This window comes from Physeter macrocephalus, chromosome 4 (genome assembly GCF_002837175.3).
Source record: "Physeter macrocephalus isolate SW-GA chromosome 4, ASM283717v5, whole genome shotgun sequence".
Lineage (NCBI taxonomy): Eukaryota > Metazoa > Chordata > Mammalia > Artiodactyla > Physeteridae > Physeter > Physeter macrocephalus.
In genome coordinates, this window is record NC_041217.1 from 87079911 (window position 1) to 87104393 (window position 24483).

At 57.1% G+C, this 24483-nt stretch overlaps 1 protein-coding gene across 6 annotated transcripts; it reads right to left on the reverse strand.

Annotated features, from left to right (window-relative positions):
- Positions 1-1270: 1270 nt before the first annotated feature.
- Positions 1271-24483, reverse strand: KCNC4 (potassium voltage-gated channel subfamily C member 4). Of its 6 annotated transcripts, none has more exons than XM_028489029.2 (5): positions 23518-24483; positions 11606-12542; positions 9379-9582; positions 6913-6991; positions 2272-3398 (listed from the first exon to the last, which is right to left on the reverse strand). In XM_028489029.2, the coding sequence occupies exons 1-5, from the start codon at positions 24184-24186 to the stop codon at positions 3356-3358; spliced, it is 1932 nt and encodes a 643-aa protein (XP_028344830.1). In that variant the 5' UTR covers positions 24187-24483; the 3' UTR covers positions 2272-3355. The 6 variants fall into 6 exon arrangements, with proteins under 6 accessions (XP_023975754.1, XP_028344830.1, XP_007106560.2 ...); XM_028489030.2 differs by lacking the exon at positions 6913-6991 and adding an exon at positions 8983-9061 and having other exon boundaries at positions 3319-3398; XM_024119986.3 differs by lacking the exons at positions 2272-3398; positions 6913-6991 and adding an exon at positions 1271-1928.

A 24483-nucleotide genomic window follows, 5' to 3' on the forward strand; every position in this document is an offset into this window, starting at 1 on the left:
AATGCCCTAGAAGTGAGGTGCCAGCCGGAGACATTTGGGAAGGATAAGGGAGGACACAGTTGAGCACTTACTCATGCCAGGCCCACCTCTGCCCCTTCATTCACTCAAAAAACATTGGTATTATCACCCCGACTCTTACTCCTTCACTGGGAGATAAGGGGCTCACCGAAACGAGGCGAATCCATGGCACCTATTGGAAACGCTGAGGCCATCAAACCAAACCCGGTCATTTGTCATTGGAGAGAGTTGCTCCCCCACCCAAATATTTGTAAACAATGTTTTGTGCTAGGCGCTGTGCTAAGGGTGTCACAGGCCCTGCCTCACTGAACTCTCCCAACAGCTTCATGAGGTAGATACCATTATTGCTCCCATTTTACAGATGAGGAAATAGAATTTCACACAGATTTATTAACTTACCCAAAGTCACATAATCAGGAAGTGAAGGAGCCAGGAGTCAGACTCCCAGAGTCAGTCTCCATCACTACGGCATCCTGCTCTTTTAACCAGCTCCCTAGTTTGGGTTCCACTCCAGCTTCGGGGACCAGAGGGAGCCAGAGCCTTTGCTTCCTTGACAGCATTGCCTGCTGTTTCTGTGAGGTGGGGAGGAGGGGCAGTCCCCTGCTTCTCTCACTGAACTCTGCCCTCCTGCACACTGCCCCCTCCCCCTTCCCCTCCAGGGGTCTGAGGGTGTCACCGGGGACCCCAACTGCATCTCCTTGGGTCCCCTCAAGCCCCCCTGGCATTGGGTACCCTTGGGCTGCCTGCTGGGCTCTCAGCCCCTGACCATGAAACGGTTCCACATTGATCAACAACAGCAACAAAAAAAGGAGAAGAAAAAAACCCCAAAATACCCAAACACCATTTTGGACATGGGCCCTGATGCGTAATATCATTATGGAGCCAGCAGTGCATCCCATCCCCTTATTGCCCGGCCAAGCTTCTCTGAGGCGAGCCTGGCTGCAAATGGCTTTCTCCTGTCTGGGGGGGCCGTAGCCTCTACTTGCCCTCCACTGCTGGAGGAGAGATTTTATCTTTAATTGACAACTGGCTGCCTGCCATCGCCTTGCCTCTGCTGGCCCAGGCTCCAAGCGCGATTTTCTCTTTGCTTCAGGGACAGGCTTCCCCTTACTTCTCCCCTCCCCTCAGCCCTGCCGTCCTCACCCCCTGCTCCCTGGTGTGCTCTTGTCCTTTCCTGGTGTGACTGGACCAGGCTATCTCAGAAATCTGGGGAGAAAAGCTGAGAGCAACAGGAAATGGGTGAGGAGGGAGCTAACACTTATCGTGCATCTATTGCGTGCCATATGTAGACAGATGACACTGGACTAGGCCTTTACACTCACCGGCTCTGAGACAGGGGCTATCATTATCCCCATCCTACAGGCAGGGAAACTGAGGTTTGGCAAGTTGCCCCAAGTTACCCAGCTAGGAAGTGGCAGATCAAGACCCTGAACTGAGGTCCCTTTGACGCTAAGTTTACACCTGGGATAAAGAGTAAAGAGAGCACACATGTGCCCAGGCCTGGCTACATAATCCGCGGAGCCCAGTGCAAAATGAAAACACAGGGCCCTTCTTCAGTAATTATCAGTAACTTCAAGACGGCAACAGCTGAGCATTAAGTCAGTTGTGGGCCCTTCTGAGTGACTGCACAGGTGGCACGGCCCTGAAGCCAGCCCTGCTCATTCCCCTGTGTGAGTATGAGAGGGACAACAGCGAGGAATGACGTCTGAGCATCACCCACCACCACCACCCCCATCCTATCTAGGCCCAGGACCATTCACTCTCCAGCCCTAAGTGGTCCCAGCTGTGCTCCCAGCCCCTTGTCGGCCTCAGTTCATCAGCCATCCATCCAGTCATCACAACGACTTCAGCATCCCCAGGGCCTTGGCCAACACAGAACTGGTGCAATTTCAGGGAAGAGAAGATGCCCCCTGCAAAACAAGCAGGAATACAGTGGAACCCCCTAAACAAACAACAGTCTCTTCTTCCATGTTACTGCTGGGGGTGGTGGTGGGGCGGTGGCAGCAGTGATCACTGCCCAGAAGCCCGGGGTCCCAGGTTAGTCCTCTTGGCGTGACCTTGGCCAGATCACTTTTCATCTTGAGCATTCACGTCTGGCTCTAAATGCAGGGGTTGGGCTGCACTGGTGATTCCTGGTGGGGGCGGGTTAGGAGTGTGTTGCATTTCTCGGGTGTTGGGGGGGAAGCCCGGGGAGGTCCCCACAGATATAGAAAGGAGAGGCGGAGGCAGTCACTCACACAGCGAGCACGGCAGGACGCTCCAGATGTCTTTATTGGGGCTTGAGCACAGCATGACAGTCAAAGGCATGCAGACAGGGCGGCAGGGCCCAGCCTAGGCATGCCTCAGACACACGAGGGGACAGCTTTAGAAAAGGACAACCAACACCAGGGAGGGGCAGGGCGGGCTGGGAGTGGGGAGGGAGGGCCGACGCAGGGGCAGAGGCCAAGGTCGAAGGGGGCACCTGGCCTCGGCTATTGCACGCATACTCTGGCCACCAGCCAGGAAGTACTGTATTGCAACTGGTCTCCACTCGCCCGCAGCATTCCCTTCTCAGACCCCTGAGCCAGATGGGCAGACAGACCCCTTCCGTGCCCGTCTGCCCAGCAGCATCTTTGGAAACAAACGGACGAAGGCGACAGAACAAAAAACCAGAAATAAAAAAAGACAAAACACCCCCTTAGTCAAGGACACAGGGAAGGTGGAGAAAGGAGTGGAAGAAGGTGCAGAGGAGCCCCGGGAAGTCCCCCAACAACTGGGGCGTGGGGTGGGAGGTAGAGCCCCAATCTGGGGTGGGGTGAGGCTAGTGGAACAGTGAGCCCAGGGGGCAATCTGGCCTTCCACAGGCCTCTGGCCCACAGGGGAAACACTCCCAAGAGGGAGAGTCTAGCCAGGGACCACCCAGCTGGACTGGCAGTTCCCAGGTACACTTTTCCTGGGATATTCCACACACATATTCAACAGAAACAAGGAATCAGTGAAGGGGAAGGGAGTGAGGGTGGGGGTGGGGCGAGGGCCTGGGGAGACACAGCCTAACGAAGAAGACAGACCACCAAGAGCACATGCACTACACACAATAGTATAGTATGTATGAATATAGATACTATATGTGCATATATATCTCTTCAATGTACAACAGAACAAGAACATCAGACCCAATGGCTCTGGGCCCCAAGGGTCACATGGGAGGTTTCCCATCAGTCTTGTGCAATCAAGGATATCTGAGTCTTTCCCAGCGAAAGATTCTTGCCTGGGTTCCAGAGTTGCCCTAAGCCTCTGGCTTTCTGTCTGTCTGCCTGTCTCTCTCACGTTGGTGCCGCTTTAAGAGAGGGTGAGGACTTCAGCCTGGGCATAGTTGGACGAGAGGGCATCTTGGCAGGTCTCTGTGTTTAAAGAGCACAGGTGTGAGACGCTTGGACACACACTTTCGGCTCAACATTGCCTTCTTGTGGGGGGGCGGGTAAGGAGTTCAGCAAAAGAAAGGGAGAAACAAAGAACGAGACGTTAGAAGGAAGGCAGCTGCTGACCTATAGGCGGCGGGTTGAGGAGTAGGCCAGGAGCGGAGCTGGAAGGCATGGGGCCCAGAGCTAAGAGTCCAGGAAGAGTGGGGATAGGGAGGAAAGGGGGTGAGCCCTTCATCACCCCTCTGCCAACCCAGCACTGGGCCACGGTGACCCATAGGTGATGTTACAGCTTATCTCCGTGCCTGTTAGGTAACGAGCTCCAGCAACCAGGAGACCTCAGGTCCTCAAAGCTGCAGTGCAGTGGGAAGCGGGACCACAGCTCTGCAGCCTGGCATGGAGGCCATGGGAGAGGTTCCTGGCAGGGTGGGGGCTCACAGCCCACAGGCCATCGCCTGGGCTGCTGCCTGCCCAGCCTGTGCTCCCCCCTGACATAGCTCCATCTGCCATCACCACCTGGGGCTAGTCCACTGTCCCAGGGGGCTGGTGAGGAAGGCTCCTGAGTGTGCTGCTGTGTCATGCCCAGTCCCCTTCCTCAATCTGGCAGGAACAGAGTCCCAGCAGCTGGAGGGTGAATGCTGAAGGGGAAGGTCAGGGAGGACGACTGTGCCCATCTCAGGAGAGACAGCAGGAAACCCAACCCCTCAGTGAGCCCTTCTCGGCATCTCCTCCTCAGCCTGGGACGGCAGTGGTCTGGGCCTTCCCTTCCCCTGCCTTCTGAACTGGGGCACAGGTAGGGCAGGCAGGAGGCTGCTGTGGGGGCAGGCATTATGCCAGAGAAGGCGATGTTCTCTGGCCAGGGCAGAGGAGGCCCTCGTCTTCCAGGAAGCTCTGTGAAAGGGCAGCCGGAGCTGTTAGGCAGCCTCCCCTCTAACTCCCAGGCAGTCTGGGCTCTGGGCTGAACAGGTACTTTCCCCTCTGGCTCCAGCTCCCAGGCACCCCTCTCAGAAGCCCTGGGGGGCTGAGAAGTGGCCTCTAGGGTTGTCAGCAGCCCTGGTACAAACTGGAGGGGTAACAACTCCTAACCGGGCTGCTTCCCTGCTCTGTGGGGAGCGGCTGGGCCCCAGCTGCAGGGGAAAGGCTGTTAGAAGCCAAAGTAATGGGTGGAGGTCCAAGTCCAGATCCAAGGTAAAGCAAACTGCACTCTCAGATTGTGGGTGGGAGGGAGAGCCCTCTCCCGAGGAGGGAGGCCCAAGGCCTGGGCAAGCCTGAGGCCCATGCAGGCAGCCGCCTCCCCAGGCAGGGCCTGGTGTACAGTGGGGCTCTGTAAACTCCAGGGCTCACTTTGCCCTTTCCGAGGGCCCTGAGAGGAGCTGGGGCAGGCAGCCTACTCAGCTCTCCCGTCAGCTCACGCTCAATCCTGTGTCAACCCTACAGAAGCCAAAGAGACAGGAGGGGTGTGTGGGAGCCCACCTCCCAAGGCACTAGGGGCTCCAGCCTGGCACTCCTGCATCATGTCGCCCAGAGACATCTGTGCCCACCATGGGGGTGCCATGAGCATGCCCGTTCCTGTGGGAGGGAAGAGAGGGAAGGAGGCGGTGGGTGCCGTGGAAACTTGGGCTCCTGACAACTTGAGGGCTGCCACAGAAATAGCCGCCTCAGTTCCCTGAACCAGAAAGGCAAGTGAGAGGAGAAAATAGCTGTGGTGCCCATGCTACACCGGACACCCAGCTCATCGTGTCCGTGTCAGAGCCAGGACCCCTGCACCAGGGAGCCCGGCAGGAGCAGGACCGAACCCGTCCTCCTGGAAGAGGAGTTGGGTTCTCAGACTGGGCTGAAAGGGTAGAAGGTGCCCGGCTCCCCGACCTGCTCCACAGGGCTTCCCTGTCCGTGTCCCCTTCTGAGGGGCAGTGGCATGGATGCCCCTGTATCTTCTCAGCTCTTCTTCTCGTCATTCTGAGAGCAAGCAGGAGGCAGGCCCCACAGACCACAGCAGGGCTGGGGGAGCCCGGGACCCACCTTGAACAGACTTTTCTGGAAGGGACATTCCTGTGTCTGCCCAAGGCTGAAGAAGGCACTGAAATGGGGATGTTCCTGGAACAGGCTCTTCATCACCCCTCCAACCCCATGAAACGGTCTGACCTTTCTGCCCAGCTCACCTTTTGGGGTGGCCCCCCAGAGTCCCCAGCCTCCTGCCAAGTCCCAAAATGCTGTCTGGCGGTACCTATCTCTGCCCACTCTGGAAGGAGCAGACATGGACCTTACTTAGTCATTCCCTCGACAAAGTTGCATAATCTGACTCTAAAAATTGCCAGGCACACGGCTCTGCTGTCAGGTCTAATTCCCATCAGGTGAAACAGGCAATGCCTTGGCTGAGGTGTTCCGAGTTCCTGGGCTGAGGAGGTCCTGGAGAGCCTGGCTGGTGCGCTGGGGAGGGGCCCCCTGCGGCTCGGCTCACCCTGGGTGCTGCAGGCTGCCCGTGGGGGAGCTGGTGGGGGCAGGATGGCTTCAGTCCTTACACTTCCCCTCAGCTGCCCCTGCCCGGGGTGCACCCCTGCTCACTCAATGACTCACAGACCTGTTGTGCTCCCTGGCTCGTTAGGTAAATGAATACACTTAATTATAGAAATTAGATGAGTCTCCGGTTCTGGCAGCGATACAGAGCACAGAGGCTGGGTGGGAGCGGCAGGTGACTCAGAAGCAGGGCTGGGAGTTGGAGGGAGCAGGAGAGGAAGGAGAATTGTCGGGGAAGCAGAGGAAGCAGCGTGGCAAGCGATACTGCAGCTCGGGGTGCAGATGGGATGCTGGGCTCCGCTGCTGGGCGCCACCCCGAAAGGAGGACATCCCCGCGCCTACGCAGCCAATCCTGGGGCTCTGACTCTCGGAACTCCCACCTGCACCCCATGGCAGGGCTGGGGAACATCAGGTGGCACTGCTCCCCCAAGGAGTCAAGCCCTCACACACCGGCAGAGATGCCCCAGGGGACAGCCTTATTCCTGGCTGGTCTGGGTGTGGGATTGACAGACAGACAGACAGAGATGTTCAATTGCAGGCTGTTTGGTTACTGGTTGAAGGCCCCGAGGGACGGAAACGCATTTGCTGTGATCTAGGTGGGACCCTGAGCGGGAGGCAGGGCCCAGAGACACAGTCCTGGGGGTGACGGCACCCTCAGCTCAGGACGGGAGCGAGCGGGATAGAAGGCCTGCAAGTAATCTCTCCCTCGCTCTCAGGTCCCAGAGCTGAACATTTTGGGGAGCTGGGTGCTGTGGAGGAGAGGCCTGGGGGCCTGAATTCTCCTGCATCCTGCCTGGCTTCTGCAGGCCCCAGGAGGAACGAGGGCTGGAAGCATGTGAGTGAGCCTGCTTGTGCGCGTGTGTCCAGGGGCGGGGTGAGCCGAGGGTGCAGCTACGGGGCTGAGTGTCCAGGGGGTGGGCTGGTGAGGGGGTGGAAGGGGTGGGCGAGCAGGAGCTTTCTTGGAGGGTAGGGCGAGCTGTACCGCGATGCCAGTTGAGATAGCCCCAGACTGGTTCCAGCAGCTCCTGCCGTGTTGTTTAGACTCCGGGACTTTTCACAGCCTTGGTGAGGAAAAGGCACGTGGGTCAGAGGGGCGCAGCTCCTTGCCTGAGATGCTCCACGGGATCCACGTTCCGGGGACCCTGCAGGGCGGGCAGCCCCGGGACTGGGTGGAAGGGTCTGGTCCGCCTGGGAAAGGCTCCCTGACTTTCTCTGGTCTCTGGATGGACCCCTGGGCCCCACGCTCAGCTGACCTTTGCCCTATCATTGTCCCCAGGTAGGTTTCCCTCCAGTTGCATGAAGCCCCTACAGCCCTCCGTACCCTCCTTGCTCAACCCTAAGACGCCCTAATTAGCATCCACCACTCTCCTTCCAGGCAGTTCACCTTCAGTCACATGCACCTACAGGGTCACATGGGGTCTGTGCTGGTGGCCGGAGGAGGCCTGGGCCCACTCACTCCTGGGCCTGAATGCAGCCCAAGCGCAGAGAAGTGTGGCGTGGTCTGGCACGGGGAAAGCTGCCGAGCGCGCACTGGGAGTTTGGCGATGCTAACTGCCACGCTTGCTTAGCAGGGCCTGTTTCCCAGCAACCCACCTGTTCCCTCTCGAAGGTCACTCTAATTGGCTGAGCTACATGCTTGTTGCCAAGAAGCAGTGTGGAGGCATCTTGAAAATAGAGCAGCCGGGCCCCACAGGCAGCCAGAGAGATACGACGTGGTGGGACGCAGGCTCCCCGGCCCCATGCGTGCACACACACAGTCTCCTCCTCAGATGGGACCTGTTCCCCAGGCCCTCATGGTCCCTGCTCTGACTTGCAACCTCACAGCCTCCTGCGCACCACTACTTCCACTGAGCCCCTCACCACTCTGGATGAAAACAGGGGTGATCAGGACTCAGTTCTGTTTGCTCAAGTCCTACATGGGGAGTGGGGTCCCCTTCACCCCACCTTCTACACCATCCACTTAGCATGCTCCAGCCAGAGCAAGACTCTGGGTGTGAACCAGGACACAGTGGAAGCCACAGCATGTTTGGGGTGGGGGCAGGAGGGAGAGGCACATCCAGAGCCCAAGGAGTGGGCTGCACAGAGGCCAGGGGTGACCAGAAGAACACAGAAGAGGGTGTGAGGAGTCTGAGCACCGTCCACCTGCAGCCCTTTAGCTGAGCCTCCGGGCCATCTCCAGGTTCCAGGCTGCTGCTCCTGCTTCTGCCACCCAATAGGAAACATGCCCAGCAAAGCAGGACGCATACCTCTCAGGTCTGGGCTAGGGTCAGGGTGCCCTGGGGATCCCTTGGGGACAGTGGCGCCGAGCAAGCCATGGAAAGGGCCTGGGAAGGTGTCCCTGGAGGCTGCCTGGGCTGGGCAGGCCAAGGGACATCCTTGGGGGGACAGAGACATCACAGGCTATTCCTACAGCAGCCACTGCCCCTGCCTCACTCAACCTGCCTTTGGTCTGGGGTTTGGGGACGGTGGGAAGTGGCGGCGGGGTGTTGGGCTGAAAGAAGGTTACTTAAGAAGTGGCCTGCAGACCCAGGGCAGAGCTTTTTGAGGGGAGAGTTGGGGTTTATCCTGAAACTAGGCAGGCTGTTTAGAGAGATTAGGTCACAGGGACAAGGCAAGAAAAACAAAAAAGTGATGAGGAGCTGGGCAGAAGGGACACTTGGCCTTGAGAGCCCTGGCTCTCGGCCACCACTGGCTCTCAACCATCCCTAATCATTTCGGTCCCACTTTTTCAGGCCAGGAATCCCTGGCTCCACTGACCAGCTTCTGCATGGGGTCTGCTGATGGAATTTCAGCCTTCCCTTGAACTCGCCAAATCCTTCAGAACGCACTTTAGAGGGGACCCACTCTCCCTGTCCACCCCTCCCCCTGGTCACCTTCTGGCTCTACCCGGAGTGAACAGTCCCATCTCAGGGGCTTGCAGATTTGGGTTGCAGAACCCTCAGTGTGGGACGGAGGAGGTGGGACCTGAGCCAGGCTCTCTGAAGACCTCACACCAGCATCCCATTCTTACCCTGACTCCTGAATGGTGTTGGCATCTCCCAGGACTACTTACTTGGGGAAGCCTGAGCTGTGTTTAAGGGAGGCCTAGGGGAAGGCTGGCAATGACCGCGTAGAGCCAGGCCTGAAGACCACTGCAGGAACCAGAGGAAGAGAGGCAATAAAATGGAGGGGGTGGCAGGAGCCTTGATCTGGGGTCCCCTCACCCTCTAGCACTTGTCTTCCCCGTGGGCACCCAGGGGGCTCTGTGTATCTTCTGGGGATGCTGCAGGCCTTTCTAATCCGGGAACTGGAATATCAGGGGACCCATCCTAAAAGTGAGGGCGCATCCGAGGCAGAGGAGATGGGGTCCATGGCCTCAGAGGAGGAGGGGACCTCAAGCTCCATGGGGGACACTGGGGAGATTCAGCTCCGTGGGGGCTACCCCCCTGCCCAGCCTGGGGAGCCATACCTTTCCGGACACTACCATCGGCACAGGCAAAGTCCCCAGTGCTGAGCAGGAAGCAGGCAGCTGCCTTCTTGTTTCTGTCTCGGGTGCCGGAGCGTCGCAGGGCCCGGCGCTCCTCCGGGGTGCGGGCGGAGGCCAGGGGCTGGGTGAGGCCGGCTCCCTCCTCGTCTGACAGCACCGCACTGGCATCGCCATTCTGCTTGGAGTCTAAAGGGGCAGACAGAAAGAAGGCTGCGTGAGGGCTGATCCCAGACCTAAAGCATCACTTACCCAACCGGAGGGGAGGGTGTTGCCAGAGCCAGGGAGTGGGTCTGGTCCTGGGGGGCAGGGGACAGGATGCGGGCTTCCCTCCCAGCCTTGGCCGGGGCCACAGATACCCTAAAAGCAGGGATTCCCCAAGTTGGCCCTTTGAGATCAGTCCAAGGCAGGCAGCAGAGTCGGTTTCTTCCTTGGGTCTGGCTCAGGCTGACACTCGGATGAGTTTGCATTCCCTAGGAGAATGCCCGGCTTGTTGGGGTGAGGGGTAGCACTGCCAGGGTTAAACTGTTAGTGTGGCTTCCGCAGCTGTCTTCCTGGACCACCCGAAGGCACTTATTCTTGTTCACCAGGCATCCAAGCCAGAGTCAGTGCCTGAAGGACTCAGAGTCCTCTGCTCTCGGGGCTCCCCTGTGTCTGCGGAGGACCCCGAGGGGAAGAGGCTCCAATTCAGCTCCTACTGCTGTGGGCTCTTCGTCCAAACCCTGCTCTGCCAGGCACGCAGCAGCACAGATGAAGGTGAGCCCTGGGATCTGGAGAAGGGGGGCTCCTTGGTCTGAAGGCAGTGGCCAGGAATGCCCTTTCTGTGACGGAGCAGTTAGGGTCAGGCTAAGGAACGGCTCATAGAGCCATAGGTATTGCAGATCCAGCCTAGGGACTTGTACATTTTGATATTGTTACCCTCTGAGCCCTGAATGGACCTCAGGGTAGAGCTGAAATTCCCTGGGGTACTGGCTGGGAGATTTATGTTCAGGGAGTGGGGAAGAGGGTACCATTTTGGTGGGGGAGAAGAGGGGGGCCTAATGGGTGATGTTCCATCAAGGTCTTTGAAAGACCCGGGCCCTTGAATGACCCCAGGGAGTGAGTGGCTCCAGCACGTAGGATGGGCACCCACCAACAGGCCACAGGTGAATGTCCCAAGTCAGGCACCTCCCCACAAGGACGAGTCCCACTTTGCCCCCAGAGCCGAGACAGGAGCTGCTACCTTGGCCTCCTGGCACCCCCCCCCCCCGCCACTGGCTCCCCAATGGCCTGGCATCCAACGGCCCCCCCATGCTAGGAATCCCCTACCTCCCTCAGGAGCCCATCCCGTACCTAACAGTTGGGTTCCCACTCTCCAACCTAACTTCACGTTGCTGTGGGTGAAGCCAATTTCCTTTCACTCTTGACTCAGGTAGAAGCAAGCTTTCCTGGGGTGGCCTTTCTCATCCTTGAAGAGCATGATTCAGACCCTCACGTCCTCCTGTTCCAGGATGCAGCTACCAGTTTCTTCCACCTTTCCTTTCCCCTCTCCCAACACTGTCTGGGCTGCTCCCTCTTGGTTCCCTTCCGTCCCATGTTAAACCCCGAGCCCAGGACTCAATCTAGCTTGTGCCAAACAGAAGGCAGCCTCCCACTGCCATTACGTTATCACATTTATCAGGCCAAGAGACACTAGACTGGAACGTTTGGAAAGAAATGATTCATGTGTTGATTCTCCTCAGAAGAACAGCTGCCCTACTCTCCAGCTAATAATGACAGCGCCTGATATTTGTAAAGTGGTTTTAACTTCTTAAAGGACTTTCATATCCATCATTCGTTTGGGTCTCGTCAAAGTCCGGGTAAGACATTGACAGCATTCCCGTTTTACAGGTGAGGAGTCTATGCCCAGAGAGGGTGAGTAACTGGCCTGTGGGCACACAGCGCAATGGCCAAGATGGGATTAGAAACCCAGGCTTCTAATGTACAGCCCCATGCACTGCCCATAGCAGCCTAAATTTAGTGGGATACTCACTCCACAGAGCCTGGTGTTCAGGAAGCTATCAGAGAATAGATATTCAGCCTCAATACTGTGCCCTCATAAAGGCAAGCCTTATATTTAGGGAAGCCCAGAGCAATAAAAGCACAATCCCAAGTTCCAAGCGCTGAGTTTCACCTGGGAACTCCCCTGGCCACTGGGGGAGAGGTGGCTTTCCTTCCCAACCCCCAATCTCACCTGCCCGTTTCCTCTCAATCACACCCTCTTCTGGGGCAGGGGGGCTGGCATCACTGTAGGTACTGTCCCTGGGCGAGGTCTCCTGCGACTTGCAGTAAATGGGCGACTCCAGCTGGGGCGGCCGAGGTACGTGCTTCTTCCGTTTCTTGGGCAGCTTCTGCTTGGCCATGGCCAGAGAGTAGTACATGCCGAAGTTGTTGACAATGACAGGCACGGGCATGGCAATGGTGAGCACGCCGGCCAGTGCACACAGCGCCCCCACCAGCATGCCTGACCACGTCTTGGGGTACATGTCCCCGTAGCCCAGCGTCGTCATGGTGACCACGGCCCACCAGAAGCCGATGGGGATGTTCTTGAAGTCGGTGTGATCATTGCCCCGCGGGTCGGAAGGCCTGGCGCCGATGCGCTCCGCGTAGTAGATCATGGTGGCGAAGATAAGCACGCCCAGGGCCAGGAAGATGATGAGCAGCAGGAACTCGTTGGTGCTGGCGCGCAGGGTGTGGCCCAGCACGCGCAGCCCCACGAAGTGGCGCGTCAGCTTGAAGATACGCAGGATGCGCACGAAGCGCACGACGCGCAGGAAGCCCAGAACGTCGCGAGCCGCCTTGGACGACAGGCCGCTCAGCCCCACCTCCAGGTAGAAGGGCAGGATGGCCACGAAGTCGATGATGTTGAGCAGGTTCTTAACGAAGTCCAGTGTGTCGGGGCAGCACACGATGCGCACCAGGAACTCCAGCGTGAACCACAGCACGCACACTCCCTCGATGTAGGTCAGGATGGGCTCCGTTTCCACCTCCCGCCGGAAGCGCACACTGGTAGTATTCCCCACTCTGTGGATCTCCGTCACGTTGCGGTCGATGTTGAAGGCCTCGTGGGTCTCCAGGCAGAAGGTGGTGATGGACACCAGGATGAAGAAGAGAGAGGCAAAGGCCACCACCTATGGGCGGGGAGGAGAGTGGAGGCAGCTGTCAGGGACAGATGCACCCAGCAGAGACAGGGCCCTCGGCCTGTAGAGGGAGGGGCCGTGGGTCACCAGGCAGTCTGTTAGATGGTGAGAGGTGGAATTAAGGTACACAGTCAGGGGCTGGAATTCCCTCCCCAAAGGGTCTTTATCCCTCTGCTTGCGTGCTTTAAGGCAATACGTCCCAATCCTTGTCATGGTGCACAGGAGTTAAGAGGCTGCCTTTGGCTGCAAGGAACTGAACAGAGGACTATAGCTGCCTGGCCCTGCCTACTGCCTAGCTCTGCCCACCTCTAACCTGATCGTGCTTTGAGGCTTCTCAAACTGTAATGGCTGTATAAATCCTCCGGGAACCTTGTTAAAATGCCATTCTGATTCAGGAGGTCTGGGGCAGGGCCTGTGGTTCTGCATTTCTAACAAGCTTTCAGGTGAGGCTGCTTGTCCACAGACCACACCTCAAGTAACTAGGCTTTAAGGCAGTATTCCTCAAAGTGAGGACCTGGACCAGCAGCATAAGCATCACCTGGGAACTAGTAAGAAATGCAAAGTCTCGGGCCCCACCCAAACCTACTGAATGACAAATGCTGGGCGGAGGGTTCAGTAATGTTTCAACAATCCTTCCAGGTAATTCTGATACACACTAAATTGCAAGGGCCACTACATTAAGGGATAATGCCTAGAGGCAGGGGGCTGGCATTCTACCGATTAAGCTCCGGCCATGACCCACCTCCTGGAGCCCCAAGCCCCAGCCCCTCCTGCCTGCCTCTCACCCTAGGATGTCTGAGCCGACTGCCCAGACAGTGAGAAGCGTCTGAAGAAAGACAACCTGCTCCAGGGCAGGAGACAGGGTAGTCTGCCCAGAATAGCCACCCTCCCCTTCCCGAGAACTGATATTTCCTGGGACACTGAGGGCCAACAAAAAATAAACTGTACCCATCGGGATCAGAGTGTGGCAACAGCTGATCTGGACAGCTGCTAGGATCTCGGCTAGAATGATGACAGCAGCACTCAGCAGAGGACCGGCTGGGTTTAAGTGTCCAATCATTATGAATGGAGATGAAATGCATGTGTAATAACACCAATTACGGAGCCTTCATCTGTTATTCATGTGATGCCATTCACCACTGTCAGGGTGCTCCTTGCTGGAGTCCATGCCCCCTGCTGTTGTCTGTCCTGCTTGGTGGGTGGGGATGGGCTTCCTCCCTGAGCAGCGGGCTGAGCTGATAGATGAGGGAGGACTGTGGCCCCACGACCCCTTGGCAACCCCCACTGCCTGCCCAACTCTGATTTCCACCTGGCCATGGCATTGCCCCGTCTAATGATGCCTCTCAGAGATGCTTTCCTCCCTGGGAGTCTGCACCAAGACGGGTGAGGTGGGTGGGCACAACTTGTTCTTAGTACTGCAAAACACCAATGGAGAATACAGGGGGATCTGGGAAAATGAAGCAAGAAGTAGCACCTCCAAGGGCTTCTGGAACAGCAGTGAGTCTGAGGAGGGAACTTTGGGAATGAACATTCATTAGCTGTCTATTCTGTGCCTGGCATACTTGGGCACTCTATATGAGTGTGTTATCACCTTCATTCCTCCCTGTGAGGTAGGCCCCATCATCCCATTTTCCGAAGGAGGAACTGAAGATCAGAGAGGTTATATACTTGCTTAAGGTCACACAGCCTGGATGGGATGGAAATCAGACTTGAACTCAGCACTGTCTAACTCAGGGGCCGTACCTTGTCTTCACACCTCCCAGGCAGGGTCAATTCATAGACCCAGGAAAGTCTTCTCTGAATTGTCAATACTGCTCCCAGCCAGCTCCCTGATGACTATTTCACTCTTAGGAATGTGTACCTTTGGCTTGGGACAGACACCTGCCACACAGTAAGACTTATTTATACTTGAACATGGACAGGTTGATCAGATACGGCAAGTTAGGAGAAGCAGGGTAGCAGACCACAGGCACACTTTTCCACTTGACAACTAAGTCTGCCTGGAGCTTCTCTTGCCTGCTTCTCCCCCCACCCCGTGAGGGTGAATTTCAAGTTCCCTTGCTGGTTTCAGTTTTCTTCCCCTGAGAAATGGCCTGTCAAAACAATAGGGACTGACATGGGCATTAGGCAAATAGCTCCAGGCTATGGGCTCTCGAGGGCCATCCAGAGATGAGCTGGTGGAGGCACCTGTCCAGTGGCCATGGTGATGCTGGGAACCCCGAGTCCTGGCACCGCCCTCCCAAGCAGAGGGGATTGGCGTAAGGGGTGGGGTCAGCACATCCCAGATCTGCCAGGAAGCCTGGGAAGCAGAAGCTTGTGCTCTTCTGAGGAAAAGCTAGCCAGGAGAGTTGGCCCACCTGGGAGCCCAGCCTGAAGTTAATCGGTGATTTGGAAAAACAAGTTCAGGAAGAGCTGCCAAGGGGCTGAGTAGAGGGCGCAGGGAGGGAAGGGGAGGGGAGGGCAGGGCGGGTGCTGTGGCCAGGGCCACTCTCTCACCAGCAGGGCCAAGGTGCCTTCCTCAACTCCACCCCAAGGACTCCTTCTGCAGCAGGCCCAGTGGGTGCAAACCACTCCTCCCTCCTGCATTAGGGAACAACCCCCTGAATTCCTGCAGTGTTCACTTTTTTTTTTTTTTTTAAACACAGAACCATCCCATCTACTTACTTCTACCCCTCACCGCCACCCTCTCAGAGGATGCGGACAGGTAAAAGGGGAGCCACATGTGTCCATTTCTCAGGGGCAACAGAGGCACGAGACGGGCCAAATGACTTGTTGAGGATTAAACTGAGGCCAGGTCTCTTGACTCACAGCTCAGAGCTCTTTCCTCTTGGCCTCTCTGACCAAACAGATGGGGACAATCCACTCCTCCCTGATGAAACCTACATGGGGCCTCGGTCTCCCCTGCGGCCCCTCCAGGCTGGTCCCAGGAAGCCCTCACTCCCTGAGCAGACAGGTAGACCTAAGGCCGAGCGGTGATAGATGCAGTGGCCTGTGCTCTGGCAGGCTGCCCCAGGTGGGTCCCGAAGTTACAAGTACCCCTTCAGGGCCCTAAATTATTCCCCAAGCCAAGTTATTTTGTAAGTGGTGGCCCTGCTTGCAATCGGTGCCTTTCACCAGGGCTTTTCCCTTTGGTGGCAGGGATACTGCTTTCATTCTGCTTTCAACCCTTGACTGGGACCTGAAAGGGACCAGCGAGGAGGCGGTGGCTGCAGCAGCATCACCCAGCTTAGAGGACAAGGCCTCACACCTGAGCCTCCTATCCAGTGCTCCCCCCGCCCGCAACCCTGGCCCATACTGCGAGGCTGGCAGGGCCCCTCAGAGCGCTCCCCATCAGCCCCTGCCACACATGGGGCCGTGCAGCCTCGGGGAGCTGAGACTGAGGGCAAAGGAGAGCTAAGGAGCCCTGGGGCCAGCTGCCTGGGTGCCTCATCCCCGCACTGCTACTCAGTCAGGGAAACGGTGCACTCTGTGCCTGTTTCCTCACTATAAAATGGGACACTACTAGTGCCCCCAGTAGTGCTACTGTAGGATTAAATGAGCTTCTACACAGCAAGTGCCTGGCATACAGTAAGTGCTCAATAAATGGTGACAGAGCTGAGGAGGTGAGGGGGCCTCCGTGAACACCCACGCGCAACTTCTGAGGACGAGTTGGATCTGAAGCCCAGAATATCACAAAGCCTTTGCTTCACAGAAGAGAAAGGGACTCGGAAGGTCATTGAATTCAGTTCCCTTTCTGCTGTTTTACAGGTGATGAAACTGAGGCCTGGGGAGAAGTGACCTGCCTGGTTCCCATGCCCGAAGCTGTCTGTTCTTTCCACTGTGTGGGGACAGAAGGCATGGATTCTGCTGGAAGTCAACACTGCCCAAGCAGGGACTTCCCTGGCGGTCCAGTAGTTAAGACTCTCCGCTTCCACTGCAGTGGGCGTGGGTTCTATCCCTGGAGGGGGAACTGGCATCCCGCATGCCGCACGGTGCAGCCAAAGAAAACAAAAACCAAAACTGCCCAAGCAGAAAACCGCTTGTGTGAACTAGTTCGGCCAGCAGCAGCCCCTCTCCTGCCAGCTGGGAGGATACAGGAGGGTCTCGCCACCCTGGACAGGAGGGTCCTAGCCTCTGTGAAGGACAATGTTGCTCCTTCGAGCTTCCTGCTCCCTTGGGCCCCTCACACTGGCTGGCTGTATCCTGTTGGGGACCCATCTGTCTCCAGAGACCCAGGTGTTTCAGCTGGTGGGCCAGCCCCGTGACCAGCCTCCTTCACTGAGCTCATCCCACGACTGTCCTTGGCGGAAATGCAAAGTCACACACTTCTGGACGCAAGTCCGGCTCCGCTACTTACTGCCCAGACCTTGGGCAAGTTACTTACCCTCTCTGAGCCTTAGGATCTTTGTTCATAAAATGGAAAATTGAGTACCTACTATGTGCCAGACACTCTTCTGGGTGCTGTGGAACAGCAGGAAACAAAACAACCCTGCCCCTTAGACCTTCCATTCCAGTGGAAGGAGACTGTCAACAAACAAGTATAGTATGTCAGATGGTACAAGAGGGAGAAAAATAAAGAGAAAGGAGGTTAAGAAGTGTGAGGGTGGGGGAGCTATTTCAAATAGGGTGGTCAGGCAACGCCTCAGTGCCAAGGTGACATCGAAGCAGAGACCTGAAGGAGTGAGGGAATGAGTTATGTGAAGATCCAGCAGAACTCCAGAGGCAGCCGGAACAGGCAGTGCAAAGGCCCTGAGGCTACCAGCATACTTCATGTATCGATGGGATAAGAGTACCTATCTTATAGGGTTATTTTGAGGATTAAAAGAAATGATATTTGTAAAACTTAGCACCGAGCCTCGAGTGGCTCAGAAATCTGGCAGAGGCTGGGTTGGGGGGGGTGGGGAGGAGGTGACAGACACCAGTCATTGGGAACTGAATACAATCAGCAGGAGCAGGGGAGGGGAGCCCAAGGAGGAAGGGCCAAGGAGACAGATGGACAGATAAACATAAGAAGACTCATGCCCAAAAACCTATATTAAGGATGAAGTGTAGGAGAAGAGAAATTTGAGAACACAGCCAAAGACACTTGCAGAGAAAGATCTGAGGGGATAGGATGAGGAGCTGAGCCTTCTGGGGAAGTGAGATCCTAGTGCCCAGGTGGTGCTGGAAAGGGAGTGGGCAGCCTTGCGGGCTGAGAAGCAGGGAAGAAGAGGAAGTCTGCCAGGCAAGGCATCTCTGAGCTGTCCCTGGGCTCCTGGGTGAGGACCTGTACTATGATGCCCAGGTCCCAGCCGAGGGACCCCAGCTCCTCTCCCTTCATGGGCTGCCCAAGAGCAGAACCTGGCTGGCCCTGGGCCTTCCCATCCTGAGCCAGGACCCTCTGGTTCCGGTGTCAGAGCCAGCCTCTACCATGCCCAGCCCCTGCCAAGCTAGCACCTGGGGCCTCTCAGGGCCACTTGGCTGCCTAGAGCCGATGAGTCCCAGAAGGAATTCAGTCCGGTCCATATCACTGGCCAAGAACTTACCCAGACAAATGCCAATTCCAGGTTCTTGCCTATCCGTCAAAACACCCCTGTCCCTTAGACTTTCTGTCCCATGCTGTCCTATCTCTGCTCTGGCTGGTCCCCTGGCCAGGAAATTCCCTTCTTCCCTAACTCTGCATGGTTAAGCACTACCCACATTGAATATTTATTTATATATATATTTATAACCGGCTTCCTTCTAAAAATTATTTAAGGAATCTAAGTCACTATCATGCAGGGCCTACCCAGTTTAACTTCTATTTCCTTGTTGAAGCTTCCCTGCATACCAACCCCCCTCCAAACAAACAAACAAACCATCATCTCACACAGAGGTGGGATTTATCACTTGCCCCTCTCACCTCCTACTGAACTTCATTTTTTAAGACTACTGTGGCCCCTCTCCTGATCGATCTTGTATTATTATTACCATTTCTTGTCACTCAATTTTCCCCAACTGCCACCTACTCCACCTGATCCGGTTCTCTTTAGGAACAGGGACCACCTCTAACTCGTCTTTATATTTACAGAGGCCAGCCCGGTGTCTGGCAGGTAGTAAGTGCTCAATAAATGTTTTCTGAATGACTGAAGCCAAGGCGACTGCCTGCTCCCTCTCCTGGTCCTAGGGAGCCTGTCACGAGGAGAGATCATCAGCCTCACTAACTGGGACTAGAGGTGACAAAGGGATGCCTAGGAATCCCTCCAGGCGCCTGGGCTCTCAAGACTCTGCGGCTCTCAGGGGTGGGTCAAGCCAGTTGCCTGATGCGGACCCCTGCCAGGGACCAGTAACCTTCACCCAGCCCAGAGAAATCCCCAGCAGGGAGCTGGGCCAGGTCGTGGCAGGCTGGCTGCCAAGGAACAAAGTTGGCTTGAGTACCCTTGTGCCCAGCATCCCAGGCTGACACTGACCACAGGTGGAGGTGAAGGGCCTGGGGGCTCCTGGTTCCCAAGGCCCAGCTGCCTAACTCTGTTCCTGCCTGCTCTTCCCCCAACTCTCCAAAATAGCCCAAGTTTATTTTATCCCTTCCCCCACTTTACACCCCACCCCCAACAGTGACAAACAGAAACACCTCATCATCCAGAGACAAGACGTTCAGAGACAAATGTTGGTCTGTTCAGAACAAGAGCGGAAAACAGAAAACAAACCCAGGAGGAGACTGGGAGGCTGCCTCAGGGCAGGGGTTGGGGGAGGCCTGCAGCCCTTGGCCTAACATCGCTCCCGCTCCCGGGAAGGCGGTAGAGGGGCTGCCCTGGGGCATGCTGGCACTGCCCCCCTAAGGGTGCTGCGGAAGCTGGGGCACCCAGTCTCCTGGGCTCAGGTTCCTGGCCCTTCCTCACCCAGAGGGCATAGGACTGCGAGTCCTGGCCCTCACTCGGAAGCCTGTCATGCCCACCGACGGGCTGGTCCCAGGCAACACCCAGGCTGGAGAAGCTGGGGCCTTCAGACGGGGTGAGCAGGAAGCAAGCTCTGCGTTTCCTTCCTAGAAGGCCTCGGTTTCATTCCTCTGCCTGGGCCACGGAACACCTAGTCTCTTCTCTTAACCAAGCCCCCTTTCTTTTTGTCCTATAAAAAGCCCCACAGCGAGCGAAAGAAAGAGAAGGCAAGCTCAGGTGTGAGCAAATCTAGGGAGCAAGGAGACGGGGGCTTTAGTTTGGAGGGAGAAGTGAAGGAAGGGATGGGAGGAGAGCAGAAGGGCCCTCCCCTCCCGAAGGGCCCTCCTGAAGTCAGAGGCCCTCTCCAGGCAGAAGCCCCAGGAGGCGGCCGAAGCAGGGGACAAGCACAGACGTGGATGCACAAGATCTGGGCTTGGATCCTAGTTCTACCACCAGCTATGCGACCTTGAACAAGCCCCTCTGGGTCTCCGTTTCCTTCTCTGTAAGCTGAGGTTAATAATCCCTGCCTCACATGGGTCAGATATTAGAAAAAAGTGCAGGTGTGCCAGCACCTGACAGCTGGCACAGTGGATGCCCAAGCAGTGTGAAACCCCAGCTGCCGCTGCCTCCTGGGGCAGTGTGATCCTGTGGGGTCACCTCCTCTACTCAGAGGGGAAACGCCATGAGAAAACTCAATCTAGGTACTGATTTAGCCATAGGAGAACTATCATCCTTAATAGGGCCGATAACTGGGCTAAAGCCAGCTCAGCCCCTGGGACCTCTGGAGACTGGGGATGAGGGAGGTGAGTGTCCCAGGGTCCCATTCATCAGGCCTCCTGTCTGCCCTCAGAAGTGGAGGAAGGCCTGATTCTAGAGCTCCGGTTGCTGCCCAAACCCTGACTGGTCCACCTCAGTCTGGGAAGCCACCCTCACCATTGTTGAGCCCCCCCTCTGCCTGGGACCACGGGCAATGGGCAGAGGGGGACAGGACCAGCCTGCCTCTTGTGCTTGCTCCCAGGTCAGGCCATGGGAACAGAACCACAGCAGCAGCCGTCCATGGACCCAGCCGCTGTGAAGGGAGCAGGGTGAGCACCCAGGCTGGAGCCTGCCTAAACAGGACTGGCTCTGCTCTGTGGGCCAGGCCGGTAGCTAGGCAACAGGCTCCCATAATCAGCTCAGTTCACTTTCTGTTTGTATCTGTTTTGTTCCTGTCATACACCACTACTCAAATGACCAGCTGCTGTATGCGAAGAGATGCCCGGGGCAGCGCTCTGCTCCTCTGCCCTTACTGGCCCTCGGTGAGCGCCCCAAGCCCACCGCAGTGCTGCAGGTCCCTTCCCCTCTTCCTCCAGGGATGTCGAGGGAGGAGGCCGAGGGAGGGAAGGTATGTGCACAGACCCAGGGGACAGCACAGGGGCAGGGGGTATTATTGGCCTGGGGTAAACAGAGCAGGGAGGGCATAGCCCCAGAACCCCTGCACCTCAGACCCTCAGGCCTGGAGGCGTAACCGAGTAAGTATCCCTTCTGATGTCCCCAACTGCCCCTGGTTTTCTGATGTCATCCACAGGAGGTACAGAACCTCAGGCCACCTCCCAGACCAGAGTAACAAACGATCCACCTCAAAAACAGCCACCTTCAGTGGCAAGAACATGTTATCATCCGAGGAGCAAGGGCTGGGTAGTGAGGGAGCCCTGGCTTTGAGTCACAGCCTACCACTCTCTAGCTGTGTGACCTCAGGCAAGCTGTTTACCCTCTCACAGCCTCAGTCTATTAAATGGGGATAATACCTCCGCTGTAAGTTTACTCGGAGGATTAGAGATTGACACAAAGTACCTGCGTGGTGCGCTCAATAAATGGCAGTTGTTTATCAATTAATTTTCTAAACTTTTGTATTCTCACTTGTATGTCCCAGAAACAGCTGAAGGCTTGCCTTTGCCTGTGCCTCTCAGCAGGAGGCAAGCCCCTTCGGGTAGGAGTGCCACCAAAGCTCTATATAGCTGTGCACATCAGTATTAACAACCAGAAGGCAGGGTACTTGGGGTGATTTGCCGGCTCTATTATTGATTAGTTAAGGATCTGTGATGACACTTAACACCCCTGAATCCCGGTTTCTTCATTAAGTGGGAAGAATTTACCCAACCCAGCCCCAAACTTCTGACCTCAACTGGACTGCCCTGGCTGCTGTGATTCTACATCAAAAGGGCCAAGTATCTTGGGCTCCTGGAGGATTTCCAGGGGCTAACCAGGCTCTGAGCTTACTCAGAGAGCCCCGGCTGGACCACACTGCAGTGAGTTGAGGAGAAAATAAACTCACTGACGGTACAGCCCCTTGGAATCAAAGGGGGAGGAACCTGAGCAGATGAAAAGTCCTCAGAGGCCCCAGAATGCTCAGAAATAGGGCCCCTAACCACCTCATCTCATTCCTGCCTCCCTGGCTTGCCCCCTTTGCCCAACTCCATCAAGCTAAATCTGCCTTCTCCTCCCCCACCCCCAGCTTCAAAAGAGCCTGAAGGATCTGCACTTGTCTCTGCCCTCGTGCACACAGCCAACAGCGAACACTAGCAGGGTTAGAGGACTGCATGAGAAGCCCATGGGACTCACAGCCAGCCAGGGCCAGGGCAAACAGAAGCAGCACCCTAGCTTTGCTCTCAGTCCCGGAAAAAGGTCCCTACCCTCCAGTGGCTGCCCTGGGATGGGGTACACCTCAGCCACTGAGCTCTCTGCTCCTCCCTCCTCTTCCACGCAGGAGATGCATGTGCCCTGGTAGAGCATTTATGCCAGCCTAGCCCCTCCCTGCAGCCCCGTTTCCCAATCTCCTGCCCTCCCCTGGGGGGGGTGAGGGGAGTGTAACTTTTTCTCCCATGACTGGGTTGAGGCCCAGCACAGGAGGTGCTGGCGAGTGCGGCAGGGCTCTGAGACTCACTAACATGACGACTTGGGATGCCAGAGGAAACTACCAGCTTCCACAGCAGGGGGCAGTCCCCAGACCCAACACATCACGCTGCTCTTTCCTGTCTCCCAGACAGACCCCAGCCAGGCTTCAGGCTGCCATCCATGAGATCAGACACCAACCCCCAGGGGTCTCTTTTTTTAAAGAATCTAAAGCCATCCTTCACGGGTGTTTTTTTCTTTTTAGATGCCCAAGCCTACCTTCCCCACTACCCCCTTCCAGCTAAGCGGGTTAGGGGAAACTGGATTGACATGGGGAGGGGATGGTGGAAAGGGACTAGATCTTGCCTAAATCAACCTATACTTCTCCCCCCTGCCCCCAACCCCATCACCTATTTCAAGCAGTAACATGAACCAGGGCTTTCTGGGAAGCCAATTTGTGCTGCAGTAGGAAGAAAGAAGCAGCAACAAATCTGGGATCATCACCAGGCAGCCTGCGGCTGGCCACTGGCTGCGGGAGCCCCAAAGGGCCCGCAACGTTAGGCTCTTCCTGTCTGACTCTCCCCTCATCCAGGCAGAGGCCAGGACAACCCAGGTGTCCAGGAAACCTCAGGGGCGTGGCGTGGGGCAGGCATCTTGACTTATCTTCCTGGGAAAAAGAAGGGCTCTCCCAAACCTGGATGAGAGGTCTGGGTTCTGGTCTCAGTTCTGCCTGTTATGGCTGAAGAGGCTGAAACCCGTGTCCCCTTCTCTAGAACTCATAGTTCCTAGCACACTGAGCTGCTGGGAGGATTTCAATGAGATGGGACACAAGGAACTGCCAGAGTAGCCACCTACACTCTAGTTTTTTCCCCCAAATCCTGCCTGACCCCAGCACAAGGCCTCATTCCAGTTCTCCAGGACTCTGTCCTTCAGAGGAATTGGTGGTAGATGGATGTAGAGAGGCCACCTGTGCAGGAAGAAGGGGGTGGAAGAGCTCAGCTAAGAGCACCCCACTCGCTGGGAGGGGGATGCCTTAAAGCAGGAGCTGGGATTAGGTCCAAGTAGTAAGTCAGGAGTGCAAAAGTGTGCAATCTCCTGATGAAGCGTTGGGGGCGAGGATGATTCCCCTGGGGGCCCATGGAAAGCAGGGGAATTTGGGAGGGAAGCGGTGGTAAAGTCGGTCAGTCTCGGTCGGAGAGAAGACCGAGGCTCCTGCCACTCACCCTGGCCGCCCGGGAGGAGTAGGGATCCTCGAAGAGCGCCCACATGCGGGGCTGCCAGCCGCGGCAGCCCCCGGACCCGGCGCCGGGGCCCGCGCCTCCCTCGTGGGGCCCCAGGCGCTGCAGGGCCAGCTCCCGCTCATCGTCGCCGGCCTCGTCGCCGGGCCCCGCGCCCCCGCCGCCTCCGTCTGGGCTCTCGAAGATGTCGAGCGCCTCCTCGGCGTCGCGGTGCTGCCGGTAGGTCATCCAGCAGCAGGGCTCCACGTCGGTCTCATCGATGCCCCAGAAGGTGAGCTCCTCCTCAAACAGAGGCCCGCACACGTCGGCGGGGCAGTGCAGCTTGCCCGTGCGGTAGTAGTTGAGCACGTAAGCAAAGACGCCCGGGTGCCGGTCGAAGAAGAACTCGCAGCCACCGCCGCCGCTGCTGCCTGCACCACCGCCATCGGACACGGGCCGGCCCCCGCCGTCGGGATCGGCCAGCCAGGCGAGGCGGGTGCCCGGTAGGGTGCGCAGGGTGCTGCGGTAGGTCTCATGTCGCGTGCCGCCCACGTTGATGATGATCTTCTCCGACGCCTCGCCCTTGGCCATCTCCTCCTTCAGACATGTTTTGGACGGAGGCTTGTTCCCCGACTTGCGCCCGCGGTAGGAGGAGACACACACCGAGCTGATCATAAGAAGCGCTGCGGGGCTTCGGCTTGGGGCGGCCGCTGCCCTCCAAACACCCTTCCAGAGGAGGCAGCGTCAGACGGGGGAGGGGGAGGAGACCAGGAGGAGGCAGGAGGCCGCGGCGGTCCCCTCTGCGGCGTGGCCCTGCCCCTGCCTCCCCCCCCCGGGGCGCGGAGCGGGAGGAGTTGGATTTCTCGGGGTCACAGGTGGTTGGGGTTTGGGCTGGCAGCGCCGGGGAGGGAGGCAGGAGGGGAAAAGGAGAGCCGAGGACCCAAGCGAGGCGCCCGAGAGGCAGGGCTAGCA

Excerpts from the sequence above, each read along its gene's own strand:
- KCNC4 (XM_024119986.3), bottom strand. The coding sequence starts at position 24,186 with ATGATCAGCTCGGTGTGTGTCTCCTCCTACCGCGGGCGCAAGTCGGGG. Across the intron at positions 12,543-23,517 it reads ACTCCTCCCGGGCGGCCAGG|GTGGTGGCCTTTGCCTCTCT; the intron begins GTGAGTGGCAGG and ends CCCCGCCCATAG. Across the intron at positions 9,583-11,605 it reads GATTGAGAGGAAACGGGCAG|ACTCCAAGCAGAATGGCGAT; the intron begins GTGAGATTGGGG and ends CTGCCCCTTTAG.